At 36.3% G+C, this 14535-nt stretch overlaps 1 protein-coding gene across 1 annotated transcript; it reads left to right on the top strand.

Annotated features, from left to right (window-relative positions):
• Window positions 1-6413: 6413 nt before the first annotated feature.
• Phum_PHUM399950 (ATPase, class I, type 8B, putative) lies at window positions 6414-13526 on the top strand (the record flags this gene model as incomplete). The annotated part of the gene is made up of 22 exons (XM_002428722.1): window positions 6414-6467; window positions 6822-6935; window positions 7031-7129; window positions 7743-7924; window positions 8023-8178; window positions 8283-8457; window positions 8540-8570; window positions 8685-8731; window positions 8765-8892; window positions 8973-9135; window positions 9206-9298; window positions 9865-10027; window positions 10104-10314; window positions 10403-10493; window positions 10589-10865; window positions 11007-11220; window positions 11838-12109; window positions 12192-12415; window positions 12507-12732; window positions 12820-12923; window positions 13005-13291; window positions 13361-13526. 22 exons carry the CDS (start codon window positions 6414-6416, stop codon window positions 13524-13526), a joined length of 3477 nt encoding a protein of 1158 aa, XP_002428767.1.
• Window positions 13527-14535: the final 1009 nt, after the last annotated feature.

Here is a 14535-nt window from a genome sequence, read left to right on the forward strand (position 1 = left end):
AAGAGAAAAAGAGAAAGAGAGAGAGAGAGAGAGAGAGAGAGAGAGATAGGCAAAAGTCAAATATATTCTGTTTGCTGTGAATAACAGTTTAAAATTCTCCGTTTAAAAAGAATTAATTTTAATGGCTCCTCCGTTTTTTTTTTTTTTTTCTTTATTTTTTAAAATTTTTTTTTATTGTTATTTTCGACGTATTTAAATAATTTACTTCTTCTTTCTCTCTCTCTCTCTCTCTCTCTCTCTCTCTCTCTCTGTTTAAATGAATTACTCCTCGTCACATAATTTTTAATTTATTAATTCGTTAAAATCAAAAAAAAAAAAAAAAAAAATCGTGGATTACGATGATGATGATGCATTTAAAATTCCATTTATTACGTCATTGCAAAAATTTCATAGAGTAAAAAAAAAGTAAGAAAGAAAAAAGGCAACATCGTGATTTGAGCTCAAGTAAAATTTGTTTAGATTTCTGAACGGATTCTTCATCGAAAGGATGAATGACGACGAGGAGAAACGAGAGGGGGGGGGAGAGAGAGAGGGATTTGGGGTTCGAATCGAGAACGGTGACGCAAAGTCTACGTTCGGGAGTGTCCGCGTACGGAATTAACGATCGTACGGAAATGATGATCGATTTAAACCGACAATACAAGTATTTTGATTTTTTTTTTTTTTGTTTTTGTTTATTTATTTAAATTAATTAAGAAATTGTTTTATAATTAAAAACGGATTTTTAAATAATAATAATAATAATAATAATAATAATACTAGAGAAAATTTTTACAAATGGACGATTTGCCGTTCGTTCGTGAAAGCAAAAAAAAAAACGTTGCAGACGAAAAATAATTTCATTTCATATTTTCGAAACACCTACTATTATTTTTTTTTTTGCGGTCGGTTATGCGTGTGTTTGTGCGTGAGTGCGTGCGTACGAATACGCATAAAATTTAAATTTTCGTTTTAAATTCCCCCCCACCCCCGTGATGACGTTATCGAATTCATGCTAAAGAAAAACAACCAAAAAAAAAAAAAAAATCGATTTCGATAGAGAGAAAAAATTGTTTTTTTTTTTTTTTTTTTTTCGTTGGTCGTAATGTGATAAATATTATATATTTTATAATGTGATCATAAAATATTACACGTTCGGATACGTTCGTTCGATACGTTCGCGTATTTATTTGGTTTAAACTGTGGGGGGATTTGATAAAAAATATAATAATAATAATAATAATTTGTTAATGAAATTCATCGTGAGGTCGTCGCGTAAACGGTTCGGTCATCTACTGGATTATTATTATTATTATTTGTTTGTTTAGCAGAAGACGAAATGGAAGTCACGAGAATGTGTGTGTGTGTGTGTCACGGGTATTTAAAGTTGACCGTTTGTGGAGTAGTATTCGGTTGGGGAGAAGGTGGTGGTGGAAGGGGAGGGGAAACACAACGGTTTCGGTCAATTGCAATTTTTTTATAATTTTTACTGTAAATATTTATTTTGGTCTTACGTCCAATCGCTCATCCGTTCGTTCGTCCGTTCGAAACAAACACAAACAATTCAACCGTCAAAAGAAAATTATTAATAGATTGTCGTAAGATTTCGATTTCGTTTTCGTTTTGGGACGAGTCGGAAGTGATTGTGATGGTGACGGGTCAAAAATAATAATAATAATAATTTGGACCTGTGTGGAATTGATATTTGAATCTCTGTGTGGATGTGATGATTTTCACAAACCTTCGCCATCTTGGACGATGTTCGAAACCTGAATTTTCTGAACGGTATTTTAAAGTGTGTAAGTGAGAGTGCAAGAGCCAAACGTCATCACGGAATCGGTGGTACCACGAAAGTTAGGGTTGTTGTTGTTGTCGTCATCATCCTGTTTGTCGTTGTGGTTGTTGTCGTCGTCTTCGTCATCCTGTTTGCCGTTGCTGTTGTCGTCGTCTTCGTCATCCTGTTTGTCGTTGTTGTTGTTGTCGTCGTCGTCGTCTTCGTGTTTGCCATTGCTCTTGTCGTCGTTGTCATCATCCTGTTTGTCGTTGTGGTTGTTGTCGTCGTCTTCGTCATCCTGTTTGTCGTTGCTGTTGTCGTCGTCTTCGTCATCCTGTTTGTCGTTGTTGTTGTTGTCGGTGTCTTGTCTTTTTTTTTTTTATAAACGTGGAGAAAATTAATTAAGCTCTCTGATGATTGTAAAATTTTATTTTATTTAGAATTTCATTAGATTTTCCTGAAATTGAATTTTTTTTTTTTTTTTTTTTTTACGATCCATTAAATTAATCGATTGTCCGTTAAAATTGTTGACAGTTTTTTTTTTTTTTTTTAATTATAATTAAAAAAACGTTTAACGTATTTGTCGGATTTAGAGGAGGGTGGGGGGGAGAAAGGAAAAGAAATTGTTATTATTTGCTTTCTATCTCGTCTGCTAGGTTAACGATAAGACGGTCATCATCGGGATGAAATATGAGTTTTTGTTGTTGTTGCTCTCGTTCCCCCCCCCCTCGTATCTTACGTCAATCTTCAAATAATAATAATAATAATAATTGTTTATTCTTTGGAATACGTTTCGTGAAATTCGATTCGTCTTTTGTCTTTCTTACTTTATCCGGTTTATCGACCTGAAATCTCTCTTTCTCTCTCTCTCTCTTGTACTAAGTGGGTAAAGAAGACCTTTCAAGTTCAATTAGTGTAGGTACGCTAATAAAAAAAAGTTTTTCTCTACCCAAAATGAAATCGTCAGTAGATCACGTGATGATAGGAAAAATTATTTTGTAAGAAGATGAGATATAGAGGGGAGTGATGATGATGATTGTGAGGGGGCGACGAAACGAAATACATAATTTTTATTTTTAATTCAATAAGGGGGAGGACGTTAAAAAGAAGATGAGGGGGGAGGGGGGGAACGTTAAAAATTATATATATATATATATATGTGTCAATATGTTGATGTTTATAATAAAAGAACAACGCCAACGTCAAAATTTATTTATTATTCACCACACAACACGACAGCCATGTTGCATTTGCCCCATCACAAATATATATAAATGAGAGTGATTTGTGCTCTGGGTGCGTGTGTGCGTGCGTGTGCGTGTGCGTGTGTGTATTTCACTTGCCAAAAATTCGGATAAAAAGAAAAAAAAAATAGAATAATAATAATAATAGTAGTAAACAAACAAACAAACAAAATATAAATATTTTTTTTTTAATTTCGTTTTTGTTGTTGTTGTTGTTGTTCGAATAAAGGTTAAAAGTTATATCTTCTGTCTTCTGCTTTTTTTGTTTTTTTTTTGTTTTGTTAAAAAAAAAAAATTTCTATCGGAAATATATTTAATAAATAATTTAATTCGGGGGGATCGTTTGAAACGCAAAATGGTTGAAATTATTTTTTTATTACACCGTGAATAACAAATAATACCATTAAAAATTTAAGGGGAAAGAAAAAAAAAATTTTCGATTACTTTTTACATTTTCCATTTTTTCGACCGATCGACCACTTTGTTTCCCCTACCCCCCTCTTCCCCTTCCCCCCATTAAGACTTGCCCCCTCGCCTTTTAATATTTTCGATGGACGTCCCCCGTTTTTGTTTGCCCCGCGAGAGAAGAGGGTAAGAGAGGATGATGATAATGTTATTGGTATAAGGGCAGGGAGTGAGAGAGAGAGAGAGAGAGAGGGGGGGGGTTCCGGAATAACCGTGTTATCACTTATAAGTCGTAATGATTTATCGTAATTGATGACGGTCTTACCTGAATCATTCATCATCATCATCATCATCGTGGAATCGGGTTTTTGATTTGGGTTAAACGTAATTTTTTTTTTTTTTAAGCAGATGTGATATTTACGGGTTAAATATTATTTATAACAATTACTAGTATTATTATCATTATTATCATTATTATTATTATTATTATTATCAATAATTAAAATGACAAACGAGAAACGGTAAAAACGTTGAATGAATAAGAAATGTTTAAATGGTGCGAGAATGTATTCGAAGATAACAGAGGAAAATTTTTCGTATCGGGCTCCCATTCTAAGAATGGAAGACATTCTAGAAATGGATGCCATTTCGACGGAGGAGGGGCCCTCGTCCAAACGAACCCGAGACTCTGGAACGGTGGATGACAACGCGGACAATATTTACTCGGACGTTGTGTCATCTTTGAATTTTGGAAAAGTAAATTATTTGGAAAGGAAAAAAATGAAACGTAAGAGAATATTCGTCGACGGGGGAACGGGTGCCAAGGGTTACGATTCGTTTCCAAGCGAAGAAGAAGAGGATGAAGAAGAAGAAGAAGACAAATCCGAACCTGAATGCGTGGGTGTATTGGGAAAAAATCTCTCGCGATTGAATTCGTCGGACGGGGGAAAAGACGATGACGTCACGGCGAAAAGATCGGGTGAAATATTCGTGTCGTCGGATCACGTGAAATTCGTCGAAGACAAAGTCGTCGTAGTCGAATCCTCGTGGCGATTCGGCGACGGTAGAAAATATCATCAATCGAAACCTCAGAAAATGTACAAGAGAAAAAAAAAATGCGCGACGTGTTATTTGGAAAAGAAAGCGCGGGAGAGAAGAAAATCCTCGTCGTTTTCGACGCAGGAATCGAGTTCGCAGTGTAAATTCTACGATGGCGACCCATCGAACCCGGACCCCAATGATAAATGTTACTACGCGAACCCGTCCGAAGTCGTGGTGGTGAAAACTAGGTCTAGTAGCACTACTAGTAGCAGTACAGGAGTTCAAAAAATGTGCAATTGTTACGGTGCGGAATATTTCGGAAGAACTTCCGGTGGCGCGAGAAGTCACCACCATAGACTCTCAGAAACAGTCCATTCCAGGTGAGGGTAAAGGAAAAAAGAAAATCGAATATCGCGCGCGCGAGTGTCACCCCCCCCCCCCGAGTAGGAGAACGTGTGAGCTTAATTCAAACAACGTAATTATTTCCTTTGAATTTTTTTTTTCCTTTTTTCTAACTCGATCGATTAATCGATAGGGTTAACAAGAGGAGATTCCAGCTGTCGTATCGCATTTATCGACCTATTTCTTATTATTATTATCATTATTATCATTATCACTTTGAGTTTTCTTAACCTTCCATTAGCATTCCATTAATTCTCAACGTCTTTTATTTTTCTTTCTTTAAATTGAAAGGAGGATGTTTGAATTAAGCTTTTTCCGTTCCTTTTTTTTTTTTATGTACATCAGTAATGAAATTAATCTTGGGACGGGGGAGAGGAGGAGAGGGGAGGTTGGGGCTTCACCTCGCGCTTAGATTTATTCTCGTTCTTTTCATTTTTTGTCGTCCCGAAAAGAACGGGAGCGGCGATAGTGTTTTACCATCTCTTTCTCTCTCTTGCTCGTTTCGAGAGAGGGAGAGAGAGAGAGATACGTCGTCGTAGGCCCGAGTTTTTTTTTTTTTTGTCTCTCTCACCTGGCAAAGGACTGTGAGTGTCTATCTGTGTGCGTTTGTGTTTTTCCAGTGATATAAAAACGAAGAGAAATTTGAAAAAAAATTTTAAAGGTTTGGAAAACGTCATGAACGGATCGGAGGGATCTTTGCCAAGCGCTAAACGACCCAACACCTTCAGGAACAACCTGTTGACCGTGTTGGGAAAATTAGTCGTTTGGCGTAGATCGCATTATGCCACCGGATCATCATCTCTCTCGCAATCGGAAATACTTCGAGGATTACTTTCTGTCCGTAAGTATTCGAGATGGAAGAAGAAGAAAAACAAGAACAAGAAGAAGAAGACGAGACAAAAAAATGGCGGTAGCGGAAGGGGAGAGGGGAGGGAGGGGGGTTTGTTTTGTTTTGGCTCAAATTTTTCGCGGTTTGAAAACGGTTTGAAAATAATTAAACTAAATTAATGAGTTAGAAAAAAGTTTCGTTGGAAACTAACTTTTCAAGTTGAAATTTTTATATCGCGGCTGGTTTCTGACGACTGGCGCCTTAAAACCTTCTTTCGAAATAATAATAATAATAATAATAATGATAATGATAATGATAATAAGGAGAAGAATTTAATTTGTATCAAATATTTGAAATCCTGACAGTTGAAAAAGAGACTCGAAACTTGGACTCTCTTTTAATCAATCTAATTAAATTTTGGGGAGGGGGTTAAGTGAGGAAAACGGGAGAGGGAGTGAAGGGGTGGGGAAGGAGGGGGAAAACGGGAGAAATTTATTTGACATTTTTTGTGTTTATTTGAAATGACGTACGTATTAATTAAAAATAAAATTTATTTATTTATGTGTATGAAATGCATGTATATGCCCGCGCGTGTTTTTCCCCCTCCCCGTCAGATTTTTGATATTATCATTATTATTATTAACATGGACGTCGACGTCACATTTTTCGTCGAATGTAAAAATTAACTGAATTTCCTTGTAAGCACGACAATAAAAAAAAAAAACTTTAACGCATAATAATGGCGCGGCGTCTCCGAGTCGGTTACGTCGTCGACGTCATCATGCCTCCGTTCGTAAGAATAAGATCGGCCTATTTCTTTCTCCCCCTCTTCCCCCCACATCATTTTCCTCTTTTCCTCTCCTCTTCTCTATCCCCTCCTTCCCCTTCGAATAATAACAATAAGTAAATTAATTAATTAATTTAAATTGTTTTGTTTTGTTTTGTTGCAGAAACTGAACGCCGGATTCGGGCGAACGACCGCGAATTCAATTTTCAGTTCAATTATGCCGTAAGTTTCCCTTTTTATCATTATCACACCGTGAGTTGTGGGTGGGGGGGTGGGGGTTGGGGGGAAAGAGGGGGTTCGCTCCTTTTTTTTTTTTTTCTCTTCGAAAAATCGTTTAAAAAATTTTTTCCGTTTCCGCAGAATAATTACATTAAGACATCTAAATATTCGCTGCTGACATTTCTTCCACTCAATTTATTCGAGCAATTTCAACGCCTTGCTAATTTTTATTTTCTTTGCCTTCTCGTCCTTCAGGTAAGGTTTAAATAAGTAAAATCGAAAGAGTGAGAGAGAGAGAGAGTGTGTTTTAATTTTGTTTTTCTTCTTCTTCTATTATTGATGATTTCCAGGTGATTCCAGCCATATCTTCGCTGACTCCCATTACGACTGCTGTGCCTCTTATTGGCGTACTGTCGCTGACAGCCGTTAAAGACGCCTATGATGATTTTGTAAGTCTTTTCTTCTCCTATCTACTCATCATCATCATCATCATCATCAAGAACACGTTGGTGAAATAATTGATGTTTTATCACACGTGTAACGCTTACACGTGCAAAAAAGAAAGACAAGATGATGATGATGATGTTTTTTTTGTTTTTGAAAGGTTGAATTTATCTTGGCAAAACCTCTTTTTTTTTATAATAATAATAATAATAATAATTTTAGAACACTTGAGAGGTTTGTTTGAAATGAAAAGAATAAAAAATGGCGTTTTTTTTTTCTCGGTTTCAATTGAAAGTCTGGAACTGACTTATAATATCCGACAGTCGTTCGTTAGATTTCATGTTTGAATTTACTAAAAAAAAAAATTAATTATTGAATTCTTTCCATTTTCCTTTTTTCCTTTTTCCTTTTTCTTTTTCCTTTTTTTTTCCTTTTTTTTCTCTCCTTCGTTTTTATCGCGTATCGATCCTCTTTTTTGTCTTTGTCTACTTCGATCGTAGACAGAGAGAGAGAGGGAGAGAATGCACGATGATTATTATTATTATTATTATTGTTTTAAGATTCTGGAGTTATATATTCGTTTATATTTTCCAGCAAAGACATCGGAGCGACTCTCAGGTAAATAAACGTCGTTCAAAAGTCTTACGTAATGGGAAGTTGGTCGAAGAGAAATGGGCCGAAGTACAGGTCGGAGACGTTATACGAATGGAAAATAATCAGTTCGTGGCAGCAGACGTTTTACTTTTGTCCACGTCGGAACCAAACGGCCTTTGTTACATAGAAACGGCAGAACTCGACGGGTAATAATTATTGGGTTTTTCGTCAAAAAATGTCGTCGTCGTCGTCGTCGTCGTGCATTTTTTCAATGCGATTCTTTTTCTCTCTCTTCGTATTTCAGAGAAACAAATTTAAAATGTCGTCAGTGCCTCGTCGAAACGGCGGAAATGGGTCAAAACGATTCTGATCTCGGAGAGTTCAACGGTGAAATAGTATGCGAAACCCCAAATAACCTCCTTAACAAATTCGAAGGAACTTTGTCGTGGAATGGGAAAAAGTAAGAAAGAGAAGCGCGATATATCGATTCGATATGAATTCGATAAGTCGATATATAATCGAAAGTCGTTCGTTTAAAAAATGATTTTCTTTTTTTTGTTGTAGGTATTCTTTAGATAACGATAAAGTTGTTTTAAGAGGTTGCATATTACGAAACACTCAATGGTGCTACGGTGTGGTGATCTTTGCTGGCAAAGACACCAAACTAATGCAAAATTCTGGGAAAACAAAATTCAAACGCACCAGTATTGACAGGTTGTTAAATTTTATTATAATTGGGGTGAGTTTTTTTTTTTTTTTTTCGTTTGTTTGTTTGTTTTGTTTGTTTGTTTTGTTTGTTTTGTTTGTCTATTTATTATAAGTCATTTATAATGAGGGAACGATGCGAAAAAGGTCTTAAAATAATTTTTGTTTGTTTTCAGATTGTTTTTTTTCTTCTTTCCGTTTGTTTGTTTTGTATGGTTGCTTGTGGGATTTGGGAAACGATCGTCGGACGTTTTTTTCAAGTGAGTACTGGTACTCGTGGTACTCGTGGTACCCAACAACCGTATTCCGTATGAAACAACATTTTCGTTTCGTTTTTCCAGGTTTATTTACCCTGGGATTCTCTCGTGCCGAAGGATCCCGTTTACGGAGCCACAATAATCGCTTTATTGGTATTTTTTTCATATGCCATTGTCCTTAATACCGTTGTGCCTATCTCGCTTTACGTAAGGTAAGAATCGGCAGGTTTTTCAGGTTCGGTTATTGTTTTTCGCATCCGTTGATTTTATTGTTTTGTTTTGTTATTGCAAGCGTGGAAGTCATTAGGTTCGCCCAAAGTTTTTTAATTAATTGGGATGAAAAAATGCGTTGCGAAAAAACGAATACTCACGCCAAAGCGAGAACGACAACGTTAAATGAAGAATTAGGTCAAATAGAATACATATTTTCCGATAAGACTGGTACTCTAACCCAGGTAGGTACTACTTTTACTACCAGGTACATCATTTTCAATTCGAATGATTTTTTTCTTTCTTTCTTTCCAGAACATAATGACATTTAATAAATGTTCAATAGCAGGCGTTTGTTACGGTGACGTCGAAGATGAGAAAACAGGAGAGTACATCGATACCAGCGAGGTAAACCTTTTTTTTTTTTAGCTAGTTCAAAACAAATGAATTCGAGTTCGAGTAATCGATCGATCGATCGAATCGGTATAAGATAGAACGTGCGCGTTTCTCGTACGAATAGAGTAAACAAAAGAAATAATTATTCAGCGTTGTTCTCGTTGATTTGACATTCCCGCAGGAACGACTCGATACTGTACCCCCCCGAAAAGGCTGCGAACAATCCGCTTGTTGCATACGTCCTTTCAATAGCGAAGAAAATTTAATTTTCATCAAGAAAGAAAATCTTTGCACGTTTAATAAAGCGTTTAAAAGAAATCCCACACCCGTATTCGTAGGTATTTCAGTTCACTTGACAAAAAAAGAAAGAAACCAAAACCGGAAGTAGTTTTTTTTTTTTTAAACGGAAGTAGTTTTGTCTCGTTTGTTGTTTCATCTCGTAGTTGTTTTTTTTTTTTCCATTCATCTTTTCATCATTTGGAGTGAAAAAATTTTCCTACTCGTTTCACAATCGATTCATTCGACCCGTAGTGAATGATAATAATAATGAAATTGAGTATTTTGTGATTAATTTCCAGAATATTCCGCCTTTAGATTTTTCATTTAATAAAGATTACGAGCCAGGGTTCAAATTTTACGACAAAAAATTACTCGAAGATGTTTTAGCCAAGGATCAAAATTGTTACAATTTTTTTAGGCTGTTGGCTTTGTGTCACACCGTCATGGCCGATCAAAAAGACGGTTGGTGAATTAATGATAATAATAATAATAATAATTTCCGGTGATTCGATTCATTAAAAAAATTTTTGGTTTTCAGGTAAACTCGAATATCAGGCTCAATCTCCGGATGAGGGAGCTCTCGTATCGGCGGCGAGAAATTTCGGTTTCGTTTTCAAAGAGAGGAGCCCGAATTCGATAACCATCGAAGTCATGGGAAAAAAAGAAATTTACGAATTGTTATGCATATTAGATTTTAATAACGTTAGAAAAAGAATGTCGGTCATTTTGAGGAGGAACAACTCGCTCAGGTAGTATTAAGGGTGACGGTGGTGACTCGATTGAGCAACAGCAACAGCAGCAGTAGGAAATATTTATCACGTCTTGTGTATTTAACAGGCTTTATTGCAAGGGTGCCGACAACGTCATTTACGAAAGGTTGAAACCCGGAAATAGCGAAGTTGCCGCCAAAACTCAGGAACATTTGAACGTGAGTTTGAATTCGAATTCGAGTCGTCACATTTCCGTCGTGGCTCTTTGTCGCCAATGACGTGTAATTATTATTGTTATTTGTTTTTCATTTAGAAATTCGCGGGAGAAGGTCTTCGTACTCTGTGTCTCGCCGTTCGAGATTTAGACGAATTGTTTTTTAATAATTGGAAGCAGAGGCATCAAGAAGCGGCCATGTCGATGGAAAACAGAGATGAAAAATTGGATGCCATTTACGAGGAAATAGAAAAGAACATGACTCTGATAGGAGTCACGGCCATAGAGGATAAACTTCAAGATGGCGTACCTCAAACCATATCGAAATTAGCCATGGCGGAAATAAAAATTTGGGTTCTAACCGGAGACAAGCAAGGTACGCGATGGTTTAATGACGTGAGGGGAACGGGGGTGGCGGTGGCGGTGGCGGTTTTCAATCGTTGATCGGGGGAGGGAAGGGAAGGAGAGAGGGGGGATTTCGATCATATCCAAAACGTTCCATTCGTTTTGTTTTCAGAAACAGCCATCAACATAGGATATTCGTGCCAGTTGTTAACGGATGACATGGCCGACGTTTTCATCGTGGACGCGAGCACGTTCGATGACGTCGAACGTCAATTGTTGAAACACCGGGACACAATACGTAAAACGGCGAATAATAATCAGGGGACTGACACAAGCATTTCCGTCGTCACTTTCAGGTGGGACCAACGGGAGAAGATCACAGACAGGTTTTATTCATCTTTTTTTTTTTTTTTTTTTTTGTTTGGCAGTTGTTTTTTCGCCTCATGTTCGTTTCGTCCGTTGAGCTTTGTCAAAGTCTTTGATTTCTCTTCTTCACTTTACTAATTTATAAAGAAAAAAATTATTATCCGCCATTAGGGTTGAGGTTGTAGTACACTAATAATAACAATAATAATAGTGATAGTGTAAGGTTGAAGGGATTTTTCTCATCGTGTTTATTCCAAAGTAAAAGTTAGCGGGTGAGGGGAGGGGAGGGGAAAGAAAAGCTTTTGATTGAAAGTCTTGTTTGTCGTCCTGTCGTCTCTTCATGCATGTCAAATATTTCGAAGGGAAAGTTCACGAAAGAAACGAATCAAAAGAAATTAACAAAAAAAAAAAAAAAAAAAACGTAAACAAAGAAGCAGAAGACAGAATGAATAAAATCTGTCGAAATATCTTTAATATTAATTAATTTTTTATTTTATTTTATTGCTTGTTTGTCGTTTGTTTGTCTGTTTGTTTTTTTGTTTGTTCGACGATTGAGTTCGTTGACAAAAAAAAAAAAAAAAAAAAAAACGAGGAAAAATTGAAAAAATGCCGGTTGTTTGCTTGTTTGTGTTTGTAGTTCCGAATTAGATTATCCTAATGGTGTTAGAATTGAAGAATCTGAGCCGCCGACGACGTTTGCCATCGTCATAAACGGTCACTCTTTGGTTCACGCTCTCCAACCTCAATTGGAACAATTGTTTTTGGAAATAACGTGCAGTTGCAAATCCGTCATTTGTTGCCGCGTCACCCCCCTGCAAAAAGCAAAAGTCGTGGAAATGATAAAGAAGAACAAAAGAGCCGTGACGTTGGCCATTGGTGACGGTGCCAACGATGTCTCCATGATCAAAGGTAAAGAAAGACTTGTTTGTTTGTTTGTGCGGTTTGTTTGTCGTTTGTTGAGTTTTCCGATCAATTTGATTTTTGTTTCCAGCCGCTCACATCGGAGTCGGTATAAGCGGTCAAGAGGGTATGCAAGCCGTTTTGGCCGCCGACTATTCCATAGCTCAGTTCAGGTTTTTGGAAAGGCTTTTACTCGTGCACGGAAGGTGGTCCTACTACAGGATGTGTAAATTTTTAAGATGTTTTTTCTACAAGAATTTCGCTTTCACCCTCTGCCATTTTTGGTTTGCTTTCTTTTGCGGATTCAGCGCTCAAGTAAGTTCGAAAGGAGATGATGTGGTGGTGATGATGATGATGATGGCAATGGTATATATTGTTTGTTTGTTTGTTTGTTTGTCTGTTGCAGACCGTTTTCGATCCCATGTTTATCGCTGTATATAATTTATTTTATACTTCGATGCCCGTACTTGCCCTCGGAATTTTCGATCAAGACGTGAGCGACCTCAATTCGTTAAACTATCCGAAATTGTACGTGGCCGGACAGAAGAATTTATTGTTCAACAAGGCCGAGTTTATAAAAAGTGCTCTTCACGGATTTTTTACTTCTTGCGTTATATTTTTAATACCTTACGGTGAGTCCGCTGAAGGCGAGAGGAGGCGAGGATACCCGAAGAAAATTCGTTGACGTTTAAAATTCCAACTCGTGTACGTACTTTCAGGTACTTATAAAGATGGTACGTCTCCCAAGGGTTACACACTATCCGATCACATGCTTTTGGGAACGGTTGTTTCGACGATTTTGGTCATTGTCGTCACGGCACAGGTAATGAAGAAGAAAAAGAAAGGCACGCGCCATTTTGTTTTTTTTTTTATTTTATTTATTTGGGGGGGGGGGTATTTTTAGATCGCCATGGACACATCTTACTGGACGATATTCAATCACATAACAATATGGGGATCCCTCCTTTTCTATTTCATTCTCGATTATTCGTACAATTACACGATACAGGGAGCCTACGTCGGTACTCTAACGATGGCCATGAGCGAAGCCATGTTTTGGTACACGACGGTAATAACGGTTACCGTACTCACCATTCCCGTCCTAGCGGTCAGATTTTATTTGGCCGACGTTAAGCCGAGCATAAGCGACAGAGTAAGACTAAAACAGAGACTGGCAGCTATTAAATTCAGGTACGAGGAAAAGAAAGAAAGAAAGAAAAAGAGAAAGAAGATTAATCGAATCTCGTCTTTTATTTTCAGATCTCGATCGTCTCAAGACGTACTAAGAACTCCATCCGTTCGCCGAACGAGACGTTCGATACGTTCGGGATACGCATTCGCTCACCAGGAAGGTTTCGGACGTCTCATAACATCCGGGAAAATAATGAGAAAATTACCCAAAAACATCAACGGTGATCAAAATTAACAAACATATGAGTCGATATAGATGGATCGATGGATCGATGTATCGATGTATCGATCAATCGATCGCGTCGTATATAATGATAATAATAATATTGATAATAATTATAATCTCAGAATCAAATGGATCATTTATCAAACGTCATCGAGTACAATTTATTTTTATTACTATTATTATTACTATTATTATGATTATTATTAGTATTATTATTATCATTATCAATTATTATTGTTATTATTATTATTTTGAAAAGTTAAACAAAATAATTTTTTCGCATCTTTTTTGTAAATTATTATATTAATCATGAATCAGTTCAATCACTCAGTCAGTCAATCAGTCAGTCAGTGAATCAATCAATCAATCATAAGAATAATTATTATTAATCTATTAAAATCCTGTTTTTTTTATTTTTTAATATATATGTACATATATATATGTAAATAAATAAATAAAAATAAATAAATAAATAAATGAAATTTGATTTTATTTTTATTGCATCCTTTTGATACCCCCACGCACGCATGCACGTGCACACGCACGCACACGTGTACAAACGGGATACAAAAACAAACAAATTGGAAACGGAAGGAAGGAAGGAATAAAAGGAAGAAAATTTAAGTGCGTGAGTGCGCGTGAATATTTGTCGTTTGGAAAGGAATAAATAATAATAATAATAAAAACAAAACATTTTCTTATAGTTTCATACGTTCTATAATTAAAACAAATGTACGGAGGAGACATTTTTTATTTAAAAAAAAAAAAAAACCTGGAATTCACAGTAAAAAAAAAAAAAAAATCTTTTAAAATTAAACGGAGGAAGGAGGGGAAGGGGACGAAGAGAAGGGAAGAGGGGAAGGAGAAAGAGAAAAGGAAATTTCCATAACCCGTTTTTTTTTTTTTTTATAACCTTAATACCTTAAATTTCATCAAAAAAAAAAAAAAAAAATTCATTATAATATGAATACATAAGAAAATATTTTTACAAAGGGGAGGAGGTAGGGGGTTAGGGAAG

This window comes from Pediculus humanus, genomic scaffold (assembly GCF_000006295.1).
Source record: "Pediculus humanus corporis 1103172107910 genomic scaffold, whole genome shotgun sequence".
Taxonomy (NCBI): Eukaryota; Metazoa; Arthropoda; class Insecta; order Psocodea; family Pediculidae; genus Pediculus; species Pediculus humanus.